The 25,033-nt window shown below is 39.4% G+C and overlaps 2 protein-coding genes across 2 annotated transcripts; both read right to left on the reverse strand.

Annotated features, from left to right (window-relative positions):
* Positions 1-5,202: 5,202 nt before the first annotated feature.
* Positions 5,203-8,033, reverse strand: uts1 (urotensin 1). Its single transcript, XM_004568393.5, has 2 exons — positions 7,179-8,033; positions 5,203-6,762 (listed from the first exon to the last, which is right to left on the reverse strand). The coding sequence occupies exon 2, from the start codon at positions 6,757-6,759 to the stop codon at positions 6,313-6,315; it is 447 nt and encodes a 148-aa protein (XP_004568450.1). The 5' UTR covers positions 6,760-6,762; positions 7,179-8,033; the 3' UTR covers positions 5,203-6,312.
* A 2,821-nt stretch (positions 8,034-10,854) lies between these two features.
* mpv17 (mitochondrial inner membrane protein MPV17) lies at positions 10,855-24,822 on the reverse strand. Its single transcript, XM_004568394.5, has 8 exons — positions 24,692-24,822; positions 23,885-23,965; positions 21,430-21,545; positions 18,924-19,016; positions 16,917-17,012; positions 13,052-13,084; positions 12,918-12,970; positions 10,855-12,538 (listed from the first exon to the last, which is right to left on the reverse strand). Exons 2-8 carry the CDS (start codon positions 23,955-23,957, stop codon positions 12,469-12,471), a joined length of 534 nt encoding a protein of 177 aa, XP_004568451.1. The 5' UTR covers positions 23,958-23,965; positions 24,692-24,822; the 3' UTR covers positions 10,855-12,468.
* Between the last annotated feature and the right edge of the window lie 211 nt (positions 24,823-25,033).

Here is a 25,033-nt window from a genome sequence, read left to right on the forward strand (position 1 = left end):
GAAGAAGCCAATGCATTGTGTGTAAATATATCTGTGTGTGTGTAACTCACAGGAAATGCATCCAGTGGATTTAGCACTGTGTTCTGTGCTGTGGGTGGGAAAGGGAAAAAAGTCTTTTCCATGTGTTTTCTTCAGGATTAAATCTTTCCAAAAGCTGCAGTATAGCTTTTAACATGTTAGGTAAATTTTAAGAGAAAATAACGTAGAGATTAAAGTCAGTGGGATCAAATGTGTGTCTGTATGTCCTAAACCTGGAAATACAGCAATAGATGATTTTGTTAATATCTGGAACGAACTGTTTTTAAATATGTAAATGGCAGGGTATAAGCAGGGATGCTTTATCTGCTGCTTTTAGTTAAAGAATGAATGATCATTTATATCGTCACTGGTAAATATGAAACAAAACCAACAAAGAATTGATTTTCCTAAAGACAAATACTCTTTGTGCATCCCAATTCTGAGAGATCTAATTCTTCTGTGGCATTCCAAAAGCTATTAAAAAGGCATCAATGAGCAATGCTGCCGGAAATACCCACTAGAACACCAAATGTGTATTAATCCGTGGCTGAAACTGGTCCAACAATCGCACAAATTTAACATAAAAAGCCTCAGAGCCAGGATGATTAAAGACATTCGCTCCATGGGTGGGAATGTTGGTTGATTCACCACTTTGGTTTAGATCAAAATATCTCAACATTTATCAAATGGATTGCTGTTGGACCATGCAAAGATGTTTATAGTTCCAAGTAGAGTTATTGTTTTATTATCACTTTTTTTTTTTTTTTTAGCATTTTTGAAGTTACAGAGAAGGATTTGAGGGTGGTGCAGGATATGTCTGAGGACAGTGGTGAGGTGTGCTGTAGGAATGACAGATGACAGGCTTCAAGGTGAAGGTGAGGATTACATTACGGATTGACTCAGAGCCCCTTCCTGTTTACGATGGTGATGGACAGTTTGATAGTTGAGGGCAGGCTGGAGTGGACGATGATGTTTGCAGATGATTTTATGATGTGTAGAGTAAAAAGCAGGTTGAAGAAAGCCTGGAGAGGTGGAGGTGTGCTCTGAAGAGTGGAGGAATGAATATCAGTAGAAATGAGACAGAATAAATCTGTCGCAGATGCAAACACATGGAGTCACACATCCAAAGAAAAAGATGAAGTGCAGGATGGAGTGGGTGGAGATTCGATTTTATTTATACAGCACCAAATCACAACAACAATGGCCTCAAGGCACTTTATATTGTATTTAAACTAATTAAACTAGAGTAAATGGTGAGGTAGACCCTACAATAATACATACAGAGAATAACACAACAATCATATGACCCCTATGAGCAAGCACTTTGGTGACAGTGGGAAGGAAAAACTCCCTTTTAACAGGAAGAATCCGGCAGAACCAGGCTCAGGGAGGGGCGGCCATCTGCCGAGAATATTTGGGATGATGAGTGTCAGCGGTGATTTATGACAGAAGGATACCAGCAAGAGCGTAAGAGAAGGTTTTCAAGATGGTAGTGAGACCTGCTGAAGTAATTTTTTTGGAGACAGTGTCACTGACAGGCGACTGAGCTGCAGGGGGCAAAGCTGAAAAGGATAAGAGTTTCACTGGGAGTGACCGGGATGGACAGGATTAAAACTGAGTGGACAGCTCAGGTTTAGCAGTTTGAAGTCAAAGTTTGAGGGGCAAGGTTAAGTAGATATATTACAGAGGAGGGTAGTGTGAATATACTTTATTTGACAAAGGATGTCAAATATGGAGCTGCCAAGCAAGAGGAAAAGAGGAAGAGCACAGTGAAGACTAAAGGATGTAATGAAGGAGGACATGCAGAGGGCTGGTGTGACAGAGGGGGGTGGTAAGGAAAGGCTGAGATGGAGGCAGATGATCCACTGTGGCGATCTCTAAAGGAAACAGCCAAAAGAAGAAGTAGAAGTTAATTAGCCCTGTGATAGACCGTCAACCTGTTCAAGGTGTACCCAGCCTCTCACCCTTTGACAGCTGGGATGCCTGTGGGAGTGCCTGGCAGACTCAAACCTTTCTAAACAAAAAAAAAAAAAGAAAACCAAAGACACAAATGTGTCTCTCGACTATGCATACTATGTCTATTGGACATATTTTACATTTTATATTGTATATAGTAGTGTTGTGATTTGCTTGTCTTTCTTTTAGCACCAATGTGGGACAGGACCAGAATGTCTGTGTGCCATTGTACAAAGTATAATTGTGCAATGACAACAAACGTCAAAGTGATGACAGTCAAATGATTAAACAAAGGTATAATCAAGTTACAAAAACACACAAACACAATTAAAAATAATAACAATTAGCCACACACTGACTTAAACACAACTTGGGATTATAATAGCATGGCTGATTATCATGGGAACACTTTCATGTTTGGAGAAAGACTTGTAGATGTGGATTTGTTTTCATGTTGTGTGATGAATGCTAGAAATTTTGAACAAAGCCACAGTTTTTTGTTTTTTTGTTGGTGCTTTTGTTGTAGAGTGAATTGACTGAACCATGAGATACACAAGGATGGTGGTGACTGGAAGGAGAACTTTCAAAGCTGGTGGCAAAAGTTATTCCATGATTTTACATTTTCTTACCTTGACTGCAGGTTTTGACGTCAGCATCCGTCAGCCCTCCTTCACTGGTTCAAGCCAGGTCACAGTGAGTCAGCTCTGAGAGATTAATGATCATGCTTCTCCTACACCAACCAATGCATTGATTTTTTTTGTAACAATATTTTCAATTTTTAAGGCTTTGGTCAAAAATACATTATTGATCTGTTTTCCTCTCATTGGCTGGTCTGTGATTGGCATTTCTGGGTCAAACCTGATGGTTTTTGTGGTCAGGACAATCAGACAGTCCAACTTAAGGTAGACACGGACCTTTTTCTATTTCTGTATCTAAATACCACAACACACACTGTAGATCATCACTTTGTTCGAATCACATTATTATTAATAATTGTCAATATAATTTACTGTACATTTTAACAGGTCTGTGTTATATGGATTCATTTAGAATAAATAGATATTTGCTGAACCAGGGGACAAAGCACTGTCACAAGAAGCTTCTACGTATAATAATATTAATAATATTAACCTCAAGGATGCTTTACAGAAGAGTAAAAATTAACAAACATATATTAATAAATAAAACATCTTAGGTTTGCAAAGTAGCATCTAAACAAAACACAAAACGTCTGGAATGTCCTTTAGACAGGCCCGAGCAAAGTAGAAATATGCACAACAGCACAAATACAGCTGTCAGGCTGTCAGGAGGGGTGATGGTTTGGGCTTGTTTTGCAGCCATAAGGCTTCGGTACCTTGCAGTCATTTAACTAAAGATGGACTCCAAAGATCCAAAGCGTTTTAGGGTGAAATGTGAGCATGGTTGAAAATATGTTACACAACCATCCCAATGATCCCAATCTAATAGAACGGCTGAAAAAAAGAAAGAAAAAAATTGTTACGACGGCCCAGTCAAAGCCCAGACCTCATCCCAGTAGAAATGCTGTGATGTGTAAGTGAATCCTCACAAACCTCAATGAACTGAAGTGTAAACGAGAAAATTCCTCCAGAACAATGTGAGAGACAAATAATACAATGATACTGAATCATCAAATTATTCATTAGTGAATTCAGATGATGTCATTCTTGGAGAGAGATGAGTTGCCAAATATGCATAAGGGGTGGTTTTAACGTACGTGGGTACACCACCAAAGTAATGTCTATATGTGAGAAACACTGGCCATGTAGAACAGTGCCATCTGCATAAACATGTACATTACAATTTTTCTTGGCTGAGGTAATGGCTTTTTGTGTGTGGAGTTCAAAAGAGGTCCAAGAATGGATCCTTGTTGAACACCTGTTTGTCTGATTCCAGATAATCAATCAGTAACCATTTAATGGATTGTTCATCTAGTTTTTCCAGTATTATCTATTATCTGATGTATGCAAACATTTTTAACTATTGTCCAAGGCTTCAGTGATGTTAAGTACTGTTATACAGCTGCTTTTTTATACACACATAATCTACATCCTGACTACTCTGATTTCAGTTTATATGACCCCAGACACATGAGAATTTAAAAACTTTATGCATGTATAATTAAAAAAGACAGGAATTTTTCACCAGGCCCAATCCAAAAATATCTACTATATCATAAATAAAATAATACATGACTTAGCATTACCTCATAATTAAAATAAGTATAAGTAAAAAATAAGTAAAAATGCTTGTTGGCCTTATTTACTACTTGAACACATTAACAGAGTTTAAAGAAATACGATACGTTTGTCTTTCCTTTGATGCACAAAGTGAAGTGCGATGGCATTTGTGAGGCACAATGTACACACTCACGCAGACAGCTGGTGAAGAATCAGCCACACACCCACAATATGGACTGAGTCATAGAAACACAGGACCCAGAGGCCATTTTCACTTCTGCGTTTGTTTCTTCTCTGTCTTATCATGTTCAACAACTTGGACACAACTCCACTAACTGTCACTTCTATCAAGCCTGAGCCTAATCAGCTGCTGCTCCTATGATGAGATAACAAACTACTTAAAAATGATGACACATTCTTCGCGGATTTTCTTGATATATTTTACTGGTGTCCTTCAACAGCTGTTCTAATTCAGTACTTGAAACTTCACTTAATTTGCTTATTAGAATTTCTGCCTTGAACACAGTCCCAGGTTAAGACCTAATGAAAACAAGCTTCCCAAACAGAGCCTCCTTGTATTGGACCTAAACCAGAAAGTAAAAGCTGAATGCAAATGTAAGGCTTTTAGATTGGAGTGGCATCAGAGAAAAATCAATGGAGGTCATTTGAATTCAAACTAAGGCACCTTCATGACTGAAAAGTTTAGGGTGGGCCTATGCAATCTTTGACGAAATGTTCCATTAAAAAAAAAAAAAAAAAAAAGACTATGAAGAGATGCAAATCCATCAAAAATAATCATAAAGTCCTGCACAGTAATCACAAGGAGATGAAATATCAAGATAGGGAGGAGAATTGACTGCCACTTGTTTCATAATCATTCTATGGACCAATAAACCTGCCCATTTCTGCCCTTCGGCCAATGAAGACAGGAAATAACCCTAAACTACTGTAATGTAGACAGTGAATATGCTGAGGAAAATTCCAAAAATTGCTGTAATAAACACTTGATGACACTTCATCAGAGTATGAGGTTGTATTTTATGATCAATACACACACATAGATGGCAACAATAACAACATCAAAGGCATCCACTTTTACTTCAAACTTTTTTATTACAAAATATAAATGGCAAAAAGCTTTGTTTTTTTTTCATTTGCTAAAACAAAGAGACTGGTGTCAGACATGAATGTTACAGTAAAATTAAGCATTTTTTTTCCTTTTTCTTTTTCTTTTTTGTAGGTTACCATGCTACAGTAGATACAGTACAGGTGATAGTGCTCCCGCTCAAAGAAAAATGACAGAAAGGGGGGAAATTAATGTAAAAGGTAATAGCCATCTGTCTATTGAGCTTGATCAAGAGACAAAGTGATGATATACAAGCGAGTTGGGCCGACAGAAAAAAGTTTGAAAATTTGTCCTCTGGTTCTCAACAGTGACAGAAATTTAACTTTGGGCAAGCAGATACAATTTCTACAACTCTGTACAAACATGTAGTTTGCTTAAACTAATCTAAATGAATCTGAATGTGCATTTGTATTACTTTATACTTAACTAAATATTAATAAATACATATTTTTAACATTTGTGGCTGCTGGCAAACATAAACTCTTTCTTTTAATCTGTCACATCTACAGCATTCAAAGGTCAAACTAAAGCACTTCTCAGTGGGTTCATAGATTTCCAGGTCAGCTTAGTCTTTCTGAAAACATTAAGCTTACAACACATACACACAAACTGCTTAAACAACTTATTTTAGACATAAATTCATAAAGAAGTGTTGATTTCCAAGTCAAACCACATCCATTACTTCAAAGAGTGAAAACGACTTGATATCCAAGGGTTTTCCCTTTTTGCCACGAGTCCACCACAAGTCCAGAGATTAAGAGGATTGTGTGTGTTTGAAATGAGCGGGGTTCTGAGAGGTCCTTTTCCATATCTTCCAACAATGTCTTTAAATAACATTTAAAACATTTTACATTTTAATGACAGCTGCTGTGATGCGTAAAATGGCACCAAATGTGCGTAAAATGATGTGGAGAGGAAGGCAGGCGCACGAACAGAAACTAATGTCAGAGGTCTGGAATATTGATACAGCTTCTGGGCTCTGTTAAGGAGGCATTTTCAAAAAGAAGCAGAGATTTACTTCCCCACCTCGTCGAGCACTTTGCGGTTGAGCTGAGCCTGCTCTCTCTGGCTCTCCATCTTGGCCATTTGGATCATATTCCTCAGCAGGTGGAAGGTCAGGTCGATGGAGAGCGGCGGCTCTTCGCTGCGTTTCAGCAGCTGCGCCGCGGTCCTCATAGCCGCTTCCTCCGCCTCCTCGCTGTCTTCTTCTGGCGGGAGCAGGTGGAGACGATCCGGGTTCCTCCTCTGGAGAATCCTCATGATGTTTTCGCCCAGTAGATCGGAGGCGGCGTTGTCCCCGGCGGCAGCCGCTCTGAGGAGCACCTCGTCCAGTTGCTGCGTTTGAAGGCGACCGCTGCCATTCATCCAGCCAGGGAAGGTGCGCGGTCTGCCGGCGGCTGGACGGAGGTGTGATGACAGGAGGACCGAGGAGAGCAGCAGGAGAAGGGAGACTGGCTTCATGTCCTGCAAGAAAATGAAACATTTAAGATGACATTCAGGTTTAAAAGTACGTTTCATAGTGTATCTTGGAAATGTTGTGTTTTATTTACATTCTCTCTGAGCTAAGCGTGACATTCATACACTTTTAAAACTTTAAAGTTTGGTTTGGGTCGTGATTCGGCAGATGTAAAGTCTCATGTTCGCTCCAAAGGCAAAATAAATGTTATCTGTCAATCTGATGGAAAACCTAAATCTTCTAGAACATTTACTTGAACTGGAATTAAAATTACAAAAGAATATTTAATGGCAACATTTTCTTTTGTAGCAAAAGATTGTTCAAGCTAAAGCGCATAAGATGACGAGCACCTCGCTGCGCGGTTATTAAAAAGTTTAAATGATGAACAAAACTTTAGACTGAATGAAAGCACTACTGTTCTTACTTTACTGTCTCCAGATGCTGCAGCTGGACTTTGCGGTCGGCCGGTGAGATTCAGCAGAGTCTGAAAAGTCCCTGTGAGCGGAGACTAGAGGGGACCGGAGGGTTTTATACGTCCTGCCCGCTCCTTTGACGTCAATGTGAGCACAGATAGCGCATTGGAAACCGGACAACTATCGAGACGCAAAGCACAGAAGTCCCGAGGGACAGCTGGGGAAGCTGTGATGGACGGCGAATAAAGGACGTGATTTTTTTTTTTACAGCTTTATTTCTTTTTCATCCTTGGTGGGTCAACAAGTTTGATGAGGTAAACTCACAGGGGTACAGGAGGAAGGTGCCAATAGGTGTGGGATTTCTGGGGCGATTCAGGAACCTGCCCAACTTTTTATTCTTATATTATCAGAATTATTTTGTTGTGCGTGATTATGTTTTTTCTTTGCAACCCGCACTGCCTTAAATTCTCTCTTAAATATGAATAATCTGAATAATAATAATATGAATCAAAATCTGTGAAGAGCCTGTCTCCCTGCACTGCATTGCTAAAGGGCTATTTCACTTTCAGAAGTTCAAATGAAAGAATTAGAGGTGAATTAGAGGCAGAAACTAAGCGCTGAAGTGATGCAAGAAGATGTAAAAGACAATAAATCAGCATTAATTCAGCTCACATTCACCTGCCTGAAGTTAAAACTTTATTTTTCACCAGGCTGTGCTCTAAAGCAAAGTATTGCTTTGGCCAAATGAGACAAAGAAATGACTTTTAAAGATTAAATAGAAGCTGTGAACATGAAAAACGTCTTTAAACTGCAGGCATGTCATGTGCCTGCCTGCTTCAAGTCCTCTACCATAATCCCTGTCCCCAAGAAACCTAGGATCACTGGACTAAATGACTACAGACCCGTGGCTCTGACATCTGTGGTCATGAAGTCTTTTGAGTGCCTAGTTCTCTCCCATCTCAGGACCCTCACGGCCCCCCTCCTGGACCCCCTGCAGTTTGCATATAGAGCCAACAGGTCTGTAGACGACGCCATCAACATGGCCCTACACTTCATCCTGCAGCATCTGGACTCCCCAGGAACCTACGCCAGGATCCTGTTTGTGGACTTCAGCTCTGCCTTCAACACCATCCTTCCAGACCATCTCCGAGGCAAGCTTTCCCAGATGAATGTGCCTGATCCCATCTGCCGGTGGATCACTGACTTCCTGACGGACAGGAAGCAGCATGTGAGGCTGGGAAAGAATGTCTCGGACTCCCGGACCATCAGCACCGGCTCCCCTCAGGGCTGTGTTCTTTCTCCTCTGCTCTTCTCCCTGTACACCAACTGCTGCACCTCCACCCACCAGTCTGTCAAGCTAATCAAGTTTGCAGATGACACCACCGTTATTGGACTCATCTCGGACGGGGACGAGTCTGCCTACAGGAGAGAGGTTGAACGTCTGGTGTCCTGGTGCAGCCACAACAACCTGGTGCTGAATGCCCAGAAGACAGTGGAGATTATTGTGGACTTCAGGAAGCACACAGCTCCACTCCCCCCCATCATCCTGACTGACACCCCCATCACCTCTGTGGACTCATTCCGCTTCCTGGGTACCACCATCACCCAGGACCTGAAGTGGGAGCCCACAATCACCTCCGTCATCAAGAAAGCCCAGCAGAGGATGTACTTCCTGAGGCAGCTGAAGAAATTCAACCTGCCAACACGGACGATGATGCAGTTCTACACTGCAATCATCGAGTCCATCCTCACCTCCTCCATCACCGTGTGGTACGCTGGAGCCACTATCAGGGACAAACAGAGACTGCAGCGTGTTGTGCGCTCTGCTGAGAAGGTGATTGTCTGCAGACTCCCATCTCTGCAGGACCTGTACACCTCCAGGACACTGCGGCGTGCAGCTCGGATCTCAGCTGACCCTTCTCACCCTGGACACAGTCTGTTTGACCTGCTCCCCTCAGGCAGGAGGCTCCGGTCCATTCGCACCAGAACCTCTCGCCATAAGAACAGTTTCTTCCCCTCTGCTGTTGGACACATGAACAATAACCATATGACTGTTCCCACCACTAACACATGACCCTACGCTGTGTCACTGCATCATTCCATGTTTGGCACTGATCACCACCTGCACTCATGTATATATCTTTCCACGTAGCACTTTTAATTCTTATCCCTACTTTTATTTTTTTCCATGTCTATTTAAGTGCTATTTATGACACTATGTTTGCACTGAAGCACCGCAGCAATTTCCTAATGTTGTAAACCTGCTCAACATTTGGCAATAAACCCCTTTCTGATTCTGATTCTGATTCTGATTCTAAAGTCGGACTGAATGGGTGAGGGAGCTGTCTATGGTGCTGAACCTTCACGGGATTATTAGTAAAAGCTCACTTTTTATACCAGTCAAACCAGAATATAAAGAAATCCATAGTACATGTTATTTACTCTGAGTGAGTCACAGAGCTGCATAGTTAAATATTATGAATCACGTAAATAGGGGACAAAAGTAAATAAGGCCAAACACAAGTTTACATCCTCAAGTTCAACTTTTCCTTTTACAGACCTGAAACATTTCCCAGACTCACACTTAGCTATTCTTAATACACTGCACATTACATAAAGGTGGTCTGGCATAATCACAACAAAGTTTTCTTCTTTTAAAACACTTCAAATACTTGGGGTTGTTAGCTCTGTGTGCACTTGCTGTTCCCTTCTTTTTTAAAGAGGGAGATTATTTTTAAAGGAGCAGCAATTGTATTTCCTGTATTTGCATTTCCTCTGATTCATTAAACAACTCAGTTGTTTGACTCAATTCACTGTGAGCTAAACAAACCGACTTCTATGGTGTTAAATCATGATAGTAGATGAAATTAAAGAAGAAACTTAAAGAAGTCTAGTTTCTTTTCTTTCTAATCTCCTTAGATTACCTATAACATACACAGACAGAGATGAAATGTACTCCCTAAATGTTATCTTTGGGTTCTACAAATTTAGACAATAAGTTATAATATGGGAATCAAAAGAGCATTTTTGTGCTTTGACACACAACAATGCCTGCTAGCAACAGCCTGTAGAACAGTTTGATAAAGAAAATTTGTAAATATCATCTTTCATATGAAACTGTTGCTGTTTTCACTTTTTCTTCAGGACAAACATGAAAATGAGGAGAAAACGACTTCTTTCAAACACTTTGAGGTCACAAATTATGTAAATCCACACAAATTATGAGCCAACATCAGTAACTTCAAATTACAGATCAGATCTCATTTTGATCACAGATGTCAGCCCCATCACACACTGTTTTCAGGTTGCGCTGCTAAAAAGCCTACACACTGTATCTTCGTTTAATTACTGGGCCTTAATTCTCAAACACAGCGAGCCTGGGAGATGAATTAAAAAAATGAAATCCAGCTTTCTGGGGAGAGGCTCATTTCCCTCAGGCAGGCGGTGGGGATATTTGGCAGATTTTCAATCGATTCGTCAGACGTTTTCCGCTTGTTTTTCCCTGATATGGACCATGAGTGTGTGCGTTTGTGTGTGTGTGGGGGGGGAACAAAAAAAAAGAAAATTTGTGCAGTTAATTTGGTTGGCAGCCCAGCTCAGCAGCCTCCACATCTCCCTCCAAACAAACAACCCCCACCCCATCCAAAGCAAAGTTAGCGAGGTCAAACACACCACAGACTCATAAACTCAACTCGTGTAAAACTTTATTAGCTCTTACACCAGACGTGACCTTTAATTATCAAAAATGTGCCCATTATGGATAAAGCGATTCTTCATATCCTGAAAAAGGGGAACGCAGCACTGACATGATCCTGGGTTATGTTGCGGATTAGTGGTGACTCTTCAGCAGCTACAGAACAAATGTGACGCTGACTGTTAAAGGAACAGTTTGACGTCTGAGTAAATATGACTGTCCTCGCACAGAGAAGACTGATCTCACTCGTGCTTTTATGACACGTTATGTTAGTGTTGCATTAATGTATTTGCACTTGCATAGCAGTTTTCTCTCCTTACTGAACACTCAGAATGCTTTAGACTAGAGGAAACAAACTCCCGTTTATACAATGGTTTATTCTGTTCACTTTATTTTAAATGCTTTCTTGGGGTGAGGCAGCAGCAGTGTGAACCACTGGACCACAGTGATAACCAACCCAATAAAAGACTGGAAACAGGAGTAAACAGCTGCCTTGCTAACAACCACGATTTTAAAGCAAGTATGTAAATCTGAGTATAAATGTCTGACAACAACTGTCCAGTTGACCGTTTTCTGTTTCCAGCCTTTAAAATAGGATAAGCTTGGTGGTTGCAGACACCAGAGACGTATTGAGCTTGTATCATTCAACTCTCTGCAAACTATTCCTTTACCATTATGTTAAATAAGATAAGGAACAAGGCTCTTTCTTTACATAGCCATGATGTTAGATTAGGTACTTTAACCACAGGAACCTCGACCAACAAAATAAACTCAAAGCAGATAAGAGTTGGTGTAATCTGAGTGAAGACAAACTGTGGCATCTTGTCCATTTATATCAGCTTTTTCCTGAGATCTGTCAAATGTAGAAGAAAAGTAGAGACAGCTGACACAACCTCACCTGCTTGCAAACTTCACAGAGGAAAGGAGACAGTCTGAAGATGTCAAATCTGCTGCAACACTTCTCGAATGTAGAAAAACGTCACTACTCTGATTTTTTTTTTAAAAGAAAGAAAAAGGCCCCAAGCCAAATGAATTTAATCCAGTAATGCAGCTTTGTAAATGCTGCAGGAGGTTTGACCTCTTCGTCTGTCAAATTAGGGGGAAATGAAGTAAAAGATGAGGCAGGTTTAGACAAAGCAAAAAAACACAACTATGTAAACTAAAATCACATTATTAGAAACTCTGGAATGCACTTAAAATATCTGACTAGAAGTCCATTATAGAAAAAAACCAACACATTACAAAAATAATGATGTCAATACACTAAAGAGATTAGAAAAGTTTCCTTTGTGAGCAATAGGTGTTAATGTATGAGTGTGTATGTGTGGATACACTGCAGCACCACCGCCAAATCCCATTTCCATAAATAAGAAACTTTCACAGACATTTCTGCAAATGCAAGTTTGACTTTCAAGTGTGAATTTGTCACTCGGAGTAGACGAGCCGTTTCTCCCGACCTTTACGCGTGACTCAGTCACAGCTTTACACATTGGAAATACCAGCAGACTAAGTAGCCTAAAGTAAGTTACGCCCATGTCACACACACTACGAATGAGTGCAAAGTAATCATCAGCGAGAACGACACAGGCTGGACTTGTGAGCGTCCTTCACATCTTATTGGCCTTCCAGGTCAGGTAGGAGTTCCAAGCAACAGCAACGACCTGGACGACAGCCAGCCTGCAAGGAGGACGAAATCTGATGTGTCTGGTTTGGATGCAAGTCGGAGAGTTTCATAAAGACGGAAATAAAGGCTTTCTGAGACAATTAAAGTTGGTTTCATGTGACATTTTCACAAGTGAAACAAATGATGTCTTATTTAGACGCAGAAGTAGTAAAACTACAACTTCAAAACATGTTTTCAGGTTTAAAATAATCCACTAAGATCAGACAGAGTATGTATCCTAAAAGTGCAGAAATGACTGTGTTAAAGCAGTCGAAATGTAAAAATAAAACCCTTAAGATTTGACTCTGTACACAAGCTTCTTCTGCTCTCACTAACCTTCAAATATGATCAGAGCTCACTGCCTGCATGCTAATGAAGCCATCAAACTCTCACCTGTGGTGCAGAGGGATGAAGTAGAAGTTGGCAATCTGGACTGGAGGCCAAAGCTGAAACAACCAGGAAACATTCAACTGATCAGCGAAACATATTCTGAAGAGATAAAAAGAGAGATTACACTGAACACTTACATAGTAATTAGAGATCAGGGCATCTGTGTAGTCCTGTGAACACAGAAAGAGAAATATTATCATGTCGGTACCATCTGAAATTACTTTAATGAAAAACATTCATGCTAAACTCAATTTATTACGAAAACAATAGAAAGGAAATGGTTATTTTGCTGCTTTCTTTTTCAGGTTCTCGTATCGTCTTCTGTTATAATCAGAGCATCACGCTCCTCTCCACTCCTCTAAAACCCCAAATAAACAAACATGGTCCTGACAAAAGTTCAACATGAGGTTTCAAATGTGAAGTTATTGTGTTAAATTAAGCAACTCTAAAACATAATTTACTATCCAAGAAAGAAGAACTATTTCTTTATTAGCTAGCTCGTCATGTGGAAATCAGAGGACGTCCAGAAGAAATGTGACACTGTCCCGTGAGCCTGTAAGAGAAACTCTGTTACAGATTCTAAACATACTTTCTTTTAATAAAAAGTAAACTGACTCAACATCAAAACAATCCCATTAAAGATGTGATTTGGTCCACAGTTAGCAGCACAGATTGTTTTACATAATTGAACAAAGATCTGTTTGTTTCTTTGTTCCTTCATCAAGCTCCTGTTCATGGATGAATATTTTATTTCACATTCACTGCCACAGATCCAAGCTTCTGGCCCCTGAGATCATCAGTTAGATCGTGGATGAACGAGTGTCAGAAGACTTCCTGTCCACCTTCCACTGCAGACACTGAGAGTACATTAATTCATGAAAGCTGCACTCCTCTCCCTCAGCCTACTAAAAAAAAAAAAGACAAAAATCTTAAGAGGAAACTTTTAGTTGTATTTAAAAGACAGAAGTAAAGTGTTTCTCCACTCAAACATGACGGACAAACTCGTGACCTCCTGCTTAGGTACGAGGTTCAGCCCTGCAGCGTTTTCCATCAGAACAGTTGAAGCTGCCGGTGGGGGAGGAAGTGAGGAATGCTGATGTGCTCAAACTACAGCTGGTGAGTAGTTTCTGTCCAAACGGAAGGTAAACTGTATGCATGAACACCTTCATCAGCCACACATAAACACACTTTATTTCACTCATTTTGTTAAAACAAGAAAAATTTATTTACATTGTTACAATAAGTAAATAAATATGACATGTTAATATATTGCTATATTGAAACTTCAGAGTAAAGGTTATTTAACATAGTTTCCTTCTGCAGTGAAACAAAGAGCTTCACTTATTTATTTGACACAACATTTATCCACCTGTGTCTGCAAGTCGATTACAGGCTGTGCTGTCAGCACGCTGTCTGATCTATGAAATAAAGCATGCTGCCCTCCTCCACCATCGCCATTCATTGAAGTTAATCTGAAATTTATACAAGTTAAAGTTGGATTCTTAAAAGCTGCGTGCAAGCGTTCATGTAGCCACTGCAGCATATTTACAGGTAGGCCCACATTTTTTTGGACACTGACACAATTGGCTGTAACTCCTCTATATTTAATCAAATGTCTGCTTTTAAAGCCCTCATTCATCAGATAACCCTAAATTCAATATACTCTAAAACCCTGACAATACTTTTACAGACCTAACTGGATATTACAGACGATTTGTGTCTGAAGTCTGCGTGTATTGTCTTAAAGCCCTTTGAATCATTGCTCTGACGTTAATGTGACAAAAATGATGCTGACAATATACCTAAACTTGCACATACCATTTAAAGAAAAAAGAAAAGGCTTCTTTTATTTGTTCCCTTATTTGACGTGGTAGAGCTCAGCAAAAAGATTATGAATTATACTTAAAGAAATGTTTTGGCGTGAGTGCGTCGTGTAGTTTAATCATGTTGTTATGCTGGCGATGCAACCTGAAGGTAGAAATCAGGTGTTTGTTCTTAATAAGCAACTTTCTCTCTCAAACACACGATATTACAAAACACACACACCGAGAAAAAAACCCAACCTGTCTACTTAAAGGTCACCCTGACATCTCCTGGCATATAAAACCAACAAGCCAATGTTCCAGCTATAATATTTTTCTGCCTTTTTTCCAGGATGAAAACAGTGTTTTAATTACGGTCAAACAAGCTAGTTTGCCACCTGGGGTGAAATTACGTCAATGTCTTTACCCATACATGACGGGACCTTTCTTACCTCTTCTAGGAGCTTTGTAGGATGCAATAAATATGAAGTTTTGTTGTAAAACTTTAGTGAAATACTAAACCCCAAATTCAGCTAAATTATTCATTAAAAATGATCTAATAAGATTGTCTAAACATTCAAGTTTTAGGATCCAGGTCTTCTCAGGGCAGCACGTGGAAGCTAGATTTGTGTTTGCACTTTGCACACTGTACTGTATATGCAACATCTAACACAGGTCACACTTTTCTGCTCTTCCTGTCTTTACACTGTGCAGAACATTATGAATGTTCAGACTCTGATCAGTTACACAGCACAGCATGTGGTCTGACCCTGACATCGTGGAGTTGATCTTGGAAGAGAATGACGGCAAACGGAACAACATGCTTCAAAACCCCAACCTGCCAAGTGCCTCGAAAAACTGTGCAGTGATAAAGTTGTGATGTTTGAAAAACAGAGCCTCACACTTCTCACCTGTTTTTCTCACTTTTTCTCCAGCGTACTGTGTTTTATTTTTGAGTAATGACCAAGACTCTGACCAAACAGTTGCAGGTAAAAAGCAGAACAGGTAAACAAGAGAGGCAAAGCTGCGACTGGAACTCTGTCCAGATTTATCAATCACAGCGGCTGTTTGGTCAGAGGCTCCATTCATTTTCATCTCACATTTCCTCAGTGCCAGACCCCGTTGTAACGAGCGCATTTGTCATTTATTTTCTGTCCTTTGTGACATTTACCGGGTTGGCCTTTCAGGTCTGCGCCTCTCCTTTTGTAAATAATTGATGGTGATCAGCAGCATGTTGGGAAAGCAAGGCGGCGACGGGCGTTTGAGCAGCTGGCACAAGATGACAGTTAGCTCTGACCTGGCATACAAACACACACTCGCACACGTATATATGAAGGTATGAGTCACACTGGTTATTTCCACACTCCCTCCCTCCCTCTCTCTCTCGCCTCTTCCTCCATCACAGGAAATAGTTTCCAATAATAATGAGAGGTGAGTGTTGGAGGTCAGATGAAAACCAAACTTCCTCTCTGTGTACTGTCGTTTACCTGAGCTGTGTGCGTGCAGGAAGCTTACTGCTCTCTGACCAGTTTGTTCGTCTCAGGTTTAGTTTTAGTGCTTAAAAAGGTCAAATTCATGCCACACAATGACGACTGTAAAACTCTACACACGGAGAACAAAGAAAGGAGGGTTCGACGAAGACTTTGCATCTGAAATCTGAATCATAGATTCTTTTTTCTATGTATTTAAATGCAATTTTAGGGTAACACAAAGTAATTTATCTGTGCAATTCAAACTGATACCTTTCAGGCTTTGGATAAACCTATTTTTACGTGACGATGTAACATTTATAAATAAAAAATGAGCTGAAGACACATCAGGTCAAACTCTAACCTTTTACCTCAAGTGGAGTTTTTCAAATTGATCAACGTCACCTGGAAGATTTTCCACATCACTACAATACTGATGGACTCATTCAACACAGGGTTAAAGGTGACCATTAAAAATGGTCAGAAAAATGTCAAGCAACTGTACCAACCCTCAGTTTATTGCCCTAACTGCTACCAAGCTTCTTTTTGAGGCTCATTAACGCCCTTTTTCAGACTTACACTTCACAAAGGTCAAAGGGTGAGAGACACATGACACAGAGTTATTTCTAGTGTTTTGCATGTTATTTCCCATTTTACACTGGATTGTTTTTCCGCTGGGTAATGATGTTGGGAATGAATCACGACAGGGTACTGAAATAAAACTCACTCACCCTCCTGAGCTTGGTGACGTTCTCCTCGACTGTCAGTCCATTCAGCGCGCCAGAGATGCAGAGGAAGGCTCCCAGAAAGCACGGCGCAAAACACAGCTGTAAGGAAACAAACCAAAAAAACAAGAAGAAGAATCATAAGTTAATCATAAGTGTAACTGCTGTGGCCTAAATCAGCAGATTTCAGGTCAGTTTTATTTAAAAAGCTCCCCTCTGGCAGTGTGACATCAACCTAAACTGAGCAGTAAACGTGCAACCTAAAAACAGAACATGACTTTTGATTATGAGAAATTGGGTGATAAATATCTAATTAATCTACTTGTGACAAAACATTTTCCTGCAGCACATCCGGAAAAGGAAGTCTTTAAAGAAACATCATGGAGGATGAAATCTTTCCTTCGCTGTCATTCTTCTTTTTGTCTTACTTTCTTGATGTTTCATTTCCTTCGATTGGATTTTTTTTCCGAGGATCTTGGGATGCTTAGCTGCTACTCCATAGAAGCTGATGGAGTCCAGAAACAAAGTAACAAACTGAGTCTATAACTAAGTAATAAAATACATACCAGTGATAATCTAAGAAATCTGAAAGACTGAGGTTAAACTGTTCCTAGTATGAATCTTACATGAACAGTCACTCGACGCTACAGCTGCATCACCTTAAATCTTTCAAGTGCTGCTGTTTGTTATGCACACTGAGGTGAAGCGAGCAGCGCTGACAGTGCGACTGGATCACTATTCAAGCGTGCAAGTGAACCCTTTGCTCCAGTAAATATTTTATTCAGTAACAAGCAGATACTGCTTTTTTTTTTTTTTTTTTTAACATTGTGCTCTGCTGCAGTTTCACTGAAACACAGCAGGGGGCAGCATGAAGCTACCAAAAATGACTCGTTTTTAGACATTTACAGAAAAGTTGCATTCCAAGTTTATGCTATATAATTTCATTGATATGTTTGTGTTCCTTAATCTAAAGTTAATGATTCATTCAGAAAGCATGAGGTACAGATTATAGTTATGTGCAACTAGTCGACTGAACATTTAAACGTTGCAGCTTTTGCTACTCAATGCCAAAAATGATAGTCAGTTATATTCAGCAATATTCTTATTTTATTAAATTACGACAGGAATTCCTGGTTCAAAGTTGTTCTACCACCATCGGCCACTCCCTGGGGCTGAACCCTGTTTCCTCTCTTTCTATGAATGAAGCAGTAAATAAACAGAGGCTTAAACTAAAAAGATGACAGCTGTTCTGCAGCACTTATAAATCAATCAATGCAAACTAACTGTATATCAAGCTTTGTCAGAATAAACTGGAATATAACTAAGCAACCGAAGTCAGATGTAGTCAAACTGCACCTGCAACTCTTAACTAATCTGACATCACATGTGTTTGAAACATTATACAAAGTAAACAACATTTCAAGTATGTTCTGCTTTAGATAGTTTCTTAGGTTTTTCTATCAATTAGGCTATTAAATCTTTTTTTTTGGCTGTCTCATTTAAACAACTAAATGAGCAACTACAAAATACCAGTGCTACCACTCAGCACCCTAGTAGATACACCTAAGGTATTAATTTGAAAATCCTCTGTGACTTCCTTCTTGAGTTATCGCATTCACAAACGTGGGTGTCCGCACCGCCCGCTCACCCTGTAGATGACAATGATACCCCACCAACCTACAGCTGAGGGGCAAAAACTGGAGCTCTGTTGCATAACTCAGCCTCTCCACTCAAAAGCTTCACAAAAAGGGAAAACAGTCTGCTAACAAGAGTTTCCTCCCATCAGGACAACAAAGACTCATCTGTCAGTCAAAACGATCTCAGCAGTCAGGCTTCATCCACTCTGTTTGCCACAACTAACAAGCTCAGTGCGAGTGGCAAATACACACTTACACACAGAGAGCTGTTTTTATTGCTGAGCTGGTGTTCGGTTTGCTTTGCTGAGAAGAAGAAGAGGAAGAAGAGGAAGAAGAAGAAGACGACCATTAAGGGTCCTTAAGATGCTCATCTCACCTGGTCGACCAGCATTTTCTTCATGGCAGCGCTTTTGGTTCCTCCAACAACCAGTCGGTCCAAAACCTTGTACCAGCTGCCGATGACAGGGCCCTTTATTGCAACAGAAATAAAATTACTCTTGAAATCCCCCACTTAATTCTCTTCTAATATCTTTAACTGCAATGGAAGCAGAAGACCGATGATGGATTTCATGAAAAATAAAAACATCAAATCTTTGCTTTTTGGTTTGTGCATTAAATACTCAGCCATTTATTCACAATGAACTCACAAAATGAACCAAAGTTAACAACTTGCTATGTGAACTATACAAACCTTTGTGTTTAATTGCAATTTTCTGTAAATGTGTGTCCTTCACAAATCAACACAGGTCCACAAGAGAGAAACTGACACTGACATGGAGTTTGTTCAAAATCAGTCAAAATTTAACAATATTTCTACAAGGTGCAATCACAAAGTTCTAAATTGCTGCTGATAAAATTAAAAAACATGACCTGGCTTAGATTTGGGTTCTCTCCTCAGACTGCTGACAGCTCAGCTGCTGTTTTCAGATCACTCCTCCTCAAAGTCACATTGTTGTGTCCATAAAACTACAGAGTACTTCTTGAAATCAAATTCTCCAGCTTTTATAACACCACTGTGGGCTGTGATCCTCGTTGGCCAGATCAAGGAAAGTATTTATTAACAAACCCATCATACTTGCTAGTTTTGGCCCACTGCAACTCCTTCCTGTTCCCAAAATAAAAGTTACAAAGATGGACTGACATAGTGGGGAACCAAGGAAAGTATAAGACTCCAGCTGAACACCAAACAAAAAACAGATGTCCAGAGGTGCAAAAAAAGATGATGTTGAAGATGAGACTGGCTAAAAATCAAGTATTTTTTGTTTGTTTGGGGGTTTTTTTATGTGCCGAGTCCTGTAACTCTGTGTTTGCATCTTGCAGAAGATGCACAAGTAACAACAGAACAGGGAATTCTTCTCCACTACCAAAAAATACAAAACTTAGGCCATAAAGGTACAAAAATAGTGTTTTATCAAATTTTTACATTAAAAGTTTTACATTTTAAATTAATGTCCAATTTTAAAAACATTTTCCAAAAGAACTCAGCAGCTTTCTGTCAACAGCTTCCCTCCTTAAACGGAAGCACGAGCAGGCTGGCTGAAGATAAACCGAATTCAACCAACAAATGGATGCATTATTTATGTGAAGGAGAACGATACATGATGCATGAATATAGGTGCCAATAAACATGTGTCTCAAGTCCTGTGTGTGCTGAATAGCCACCCTCCAGACAAGACTAAATATCTATACATCTTGCGTGTATATTTTTGTACGATGGAGGAGCTTCAGATAATTACGGAAACATAAATAAACTTTGCCTTCGTCACAGCGACGTCAGAAAGAAATGAGCTACTTGGAGGGCGAATTGTGCAGCTGTCACAGTTAGTGAAATACTGATGAATTAAACATACAAAGACATGAATGAGTGGTATACAACAAGTAACACAGATCAGACAAGTACATCATGAACACACACACTTAAAGTCATTAATTACAGATGCACAAACAAGCAGGAATCTTTTTTTTTCCATGAACACAATAATTTTCCTTTATATTAACTTCCTCAATTTAAACAATTAACCAGACAGTAAAAACCTGTGGCAACATTTCTTCTTCCAGGGAGCCACACTGACATGGATCGAATCAACGAAAACACATCACGCAGTTTAAGTTAAACTCTAAATTTGCACAGCACAGTGTTGTACAGTGTGTTATCTGCACAGTAGAAGGCCTGCCTCTGTATGTTTAAAACTTTGTTTTAAAATGTTGACTTTGTTTTACAAAGGTGCTCATTTGGTGTCCTCTGAGGTGGCAAAATAAATCTTACAGAAAACCTTCCATATTGTAAATCCCCTACTGCATTATATCATATATAACTAGTTAGCACTATGTAGCATAACACACAATTTCGGGACACAGCATTTGGGAATGACTGCTGTGAGTAACTGTGGTTGTCTATAATAAAGAAGCATGATTCAGTGGTTGAGTTTGGGAACGTTTCTGTATGAAATGACTTGGAAGTGTCAGCATAGCGACCACAATAACAAATGTATGAATTTTCCAAATCCTTTGTTTCCCTTTAGCAGAGGACACACTGAACCATCATTTATAAAAGAAAAGGAGATAATGCCTCCCATGATAACAAATTTTAAACACATTTGATTCTATGATGCCGTTTTTATGTCTTGGTGAGCACTAATTACTGTTTTAAATGCTTAACATAATGACCCGGGTATGCACCGACAGGCATCACAAAAATGGCTGCTGAGAGGCTAGACTTGCTTTCATATGAACTAAAATATTATTCTATTTCACCATGATTCACACAGTTTCTCTAGATCTAAAAAAAAATCAAGCATGTAACACCTTTTTAACAAAATAAAATCAAAAGTATTTAGAAAATTTTAAAAAGTAAATGAACTGAGAGTCAGAAGGATACTTACCACAAAGAAGAAACCAATACTCATCATCTTAGCCGTCCTCTGCACGTTGTGGTTAGCCAATCCTCTCCTCTCGATCAGCTGCTGGGAGATGACATCACCGACACCTACTAAAGATCCTGGAGGTCAAACAGAGTTGATACTGCATCTCAGTCCCCTGAGCACAATCTTCTACAGATATGATCCGTGCAGACATGTTACTGTTCCTGCAGTGAGAATCTGATTAGGCAGCACTCTTGTAATTACTACATAATAACCACAAATATGCCAAAAAATGTATTCAAAGAATCAACTTTACTGTTAATATTGAAAATAATGTGTTAAAATACTTTATAAGCCTTCCAAAATTAACAAAAGCTCCCAACCAAATGTGAACTACTAAAAAAATCTGCATTGTCTTAAAGAGAGATCAGCTGAAGTCAAACTCGACCTGGAAAAAAGGAAAAGTTTCTTGAGATCAAATTTTAACACAACTTGTGATAAAATGCTGCCACCCAGTGGTGAAAGTTTAAGTGACATTTTGCAGGGGGCGTTTACAAAAAGTATCTTTAAATGCAACAAAACAGTCCAAAAGTACAAACTCCCATCCGAGTTCAACTTGGCGATGGTCACGCAATGTGTCCCTCAAACAGACTCAGTTGTTTTTCTTCTCTGTAATTTATCTTATTTATACGAACAAATGAGATTTCATCACCGAGCTCTTGTCTTCATTTGTTTCACACTGTTTATTAGCAGGCATTAAAGGGTTGTCACCAACAAGCCACCATTAACTCATCATCATTGTGTTTTTACTTTGAACTTGGCACCATCCATGAATTTCCTGAGTCACTGCTAATTTTTTATTTATAAACCAATTTTAGACAAACAATCCTGCTTAACACTGCAGAGATTTCACAGAGGTCCTCTTCAAGTCTTCTGTTTGTTTCTAACAAAAATCCTTTAAAAAAAATAATAAATTGGTCCAGCAACTCATTTAAAGGCCTTAATATCTCCAGCTTGAGTCAGGACCTCAGTAAGCTCTGTGGTAAATTACTCCACTTATTAGCTTTTCACTTTATTATAGTGGGCAGCTAAAACTTCTTGGGTTTGGTACAGACGTGTCACCTCTCATCCATGAAGCTTCTTCAGTTCTAAAGAAAAATGGTGGAGAATCCTAAACATTTAAGTCCTAGTGAAAGTTGTGCCCCTTGGAGGCAGCCCCGACGGTCGTTGACCAACTACTGATTTATGCTTCAGCAGGAAATCTACACCACAGTTATGTAATCACAGTAAACCCCTCTGAACCCCTGTGCTGTAACCTGACGTGCACCTACCTGCAGATGTAACTACATGTTAGGTCGATGCTGGCTGTTCAGCTCCATTGATTAGGAATAATAATCATAGTATCAGTATAAATACAATTGTCAGCTGATTAGACGTCAGCTGGACGTAATGGAATAATAATAAGATAAACTAAATTCATGTGTCATAACATGTAGTTATAACAAAAACAATTTAAAAACAGACCAACTGCTCAGAAATTCATGATGTGTCAACACTAACCTCAAATCTTTCAATAAATTTGGGTTGGTTTTTTTTTCCCCTTTCTTTTTTTGTAGGAAACTGAATGCAAACTGAAATTAAAAACTTTGAAAATGCATGAAGACTGTCAATAGGGAAACTGATTTTTCTTTTTTTAAATTCCTCAGAGAGGCTCCTTTTAGCTGCTCTAGCTGCAAGGTCAAACCTCTGCCTCTATCTAGTGGCGACTAAATAGTACTGCAAACAGTACTTTAAAACTACAGCCTTCTGAAAAAAGTAAAGGGTTAATGCAACACTAACTGCTTAGGTTAGATCATTTACATCTGAAACTTGCTCCAATGTGTGAATCCACCAGAGCTCTAAAAGCCATTTTCAACGCTATGAAATCCAAAAGTGCTACACAACAGTTACAGAAATATTTGTGGTCTAATACCTGCATCATATTAAACTCATCAGCATGCTTTAGCTCTCTGTATCACGTTTTAGACATTTTGGGCAAACAGAGTTCAATTCAAATGTTTTTGTGTGTGTGTTAAATCAATATATTTATGGTTTCGTCTGGATGTTCTGATCACTTATCCTGTAAAAATATATGCAAACTTGATGTTCTCATGAGTATGTACGACTCTACAACCTTCTTGAATAGATGTACATATCATACACATATTATTGATTCTTTTTTCATTTGCTTTTATTCCTGATCACAGTACAATGACCTTTAGCCTGTGTCTATTTGTACACTAAACTGGAGCAAAGGTTTGTAAAGTCAACCAGAAGCTGAAACGGGACCCTTCATTTTATTTTAATCAACAAAGGTCAGTGTATGGTGTACCCAACTGCACCTTCTCATGTGACATCTGTCTGCAGCTTTTCTACATTTACGTTTGCGCATTCAGCGTGTAACTTATTTTTATGTGCAGTGACAAGGTTGTCCTACCCGCTGTCACTATCTGGACTGTCCAGGGGTATTTAGTCATCAAGACCTGGTAGCCTCTCCAAAGGCCTGCCATTCCTCGTCCTAGGAAGAAAGAAAAATAAAAGCTTGTTGCAAATGCAGACTTTTCTGCTCAATCACCCCGCCCGCCGGTTGTAACGTGATTCAAATCAAGTGATACCACTAACAAGTTCCGTTAAACTGTCCATTAGTGATTGCCCATTAGTGTAAACTTCGGGCTTTTTTAAAAATTATTTCAGGGTTTTAAAACACTTAAATGTATCCAAGACCTATATCGAAGAGGTTAGCTCACTCTTTCAAATTCAGTCAAACGGCTAGCTAATCCTCTCCATTCAGTTACATCACACTTATGGTCAACTGCTGACTCAAAGTTAACATGTTATTAAAGTATTCGTGTTTCGGTAAATTTTGTCAATGCCGAATTCTAACACTGGGTCTAACATTTTCTCTCAAGCTACCGAAGTTGTTAATAGATGTCTAGTTTTACGACAGCTTAGATTAACTGTAAAATCTATTTTTTTTTTTATGACGTTTGGCTTGAGGCTCGGTCTCGTGCTGGCTGGCGAAGCTAACGTTGCACGGAACCTACGACTTGCACAGGGCGTCATTAGCGTCTCTAAATCACAGCACTAACTTTTAATCACTCGTTTAGCTTACGAAACCAAACTAAACTGCACTCCTAACACACTGTAGCAACTCACAGTTTAAATCAAGAATAACGAACTGCTGAGTCTTTCATCGTTTCTGTAACTTTCCGTTTAACATTATTGCAGCTGCTGTTTAACTCACCTTTACAGCTCACCGTAGTTAACTTAAAGGTCCGTAAACTAGCAAGCTGTGGATAATGTAAGTAAAACTGTACACATGCCCGGCTTCCCTGAGGAAACAGGCGGAGATGCTTTCACGGCACGGAATCAGCTCCGACTTTGCAGTACTCCAACTGTACAGCACAGAAAAATATGAATACAAATTTATGTGGTATACTGTTGTTTCTATTTTAAATACACTTACTTCTTTAGGCTTAGCTCACATCAGTTATATTTTTATAGTTTAAAGAAGTTGTCAATCAAGTTGGGTCTTATTAGTCTCAAGTTTTGTATTTATTATATTGGTAATTCTTCCAGTGCAACA

The sequence above is a fragment of the Maylandia zebra genome, linkage group LG15 (genome assembly GCF_041146795.1).
Source record: "Maylandia zebra isolate NMK-2024a linkage group LG15, Mzebra_GT3a, whole genome shotgun sequence".
NCBI lineage: Eukaryota > Metazoa > Chordata > Actinopteri > Cichliformes > Cichlidae > Maylandia > Maylandia zebra.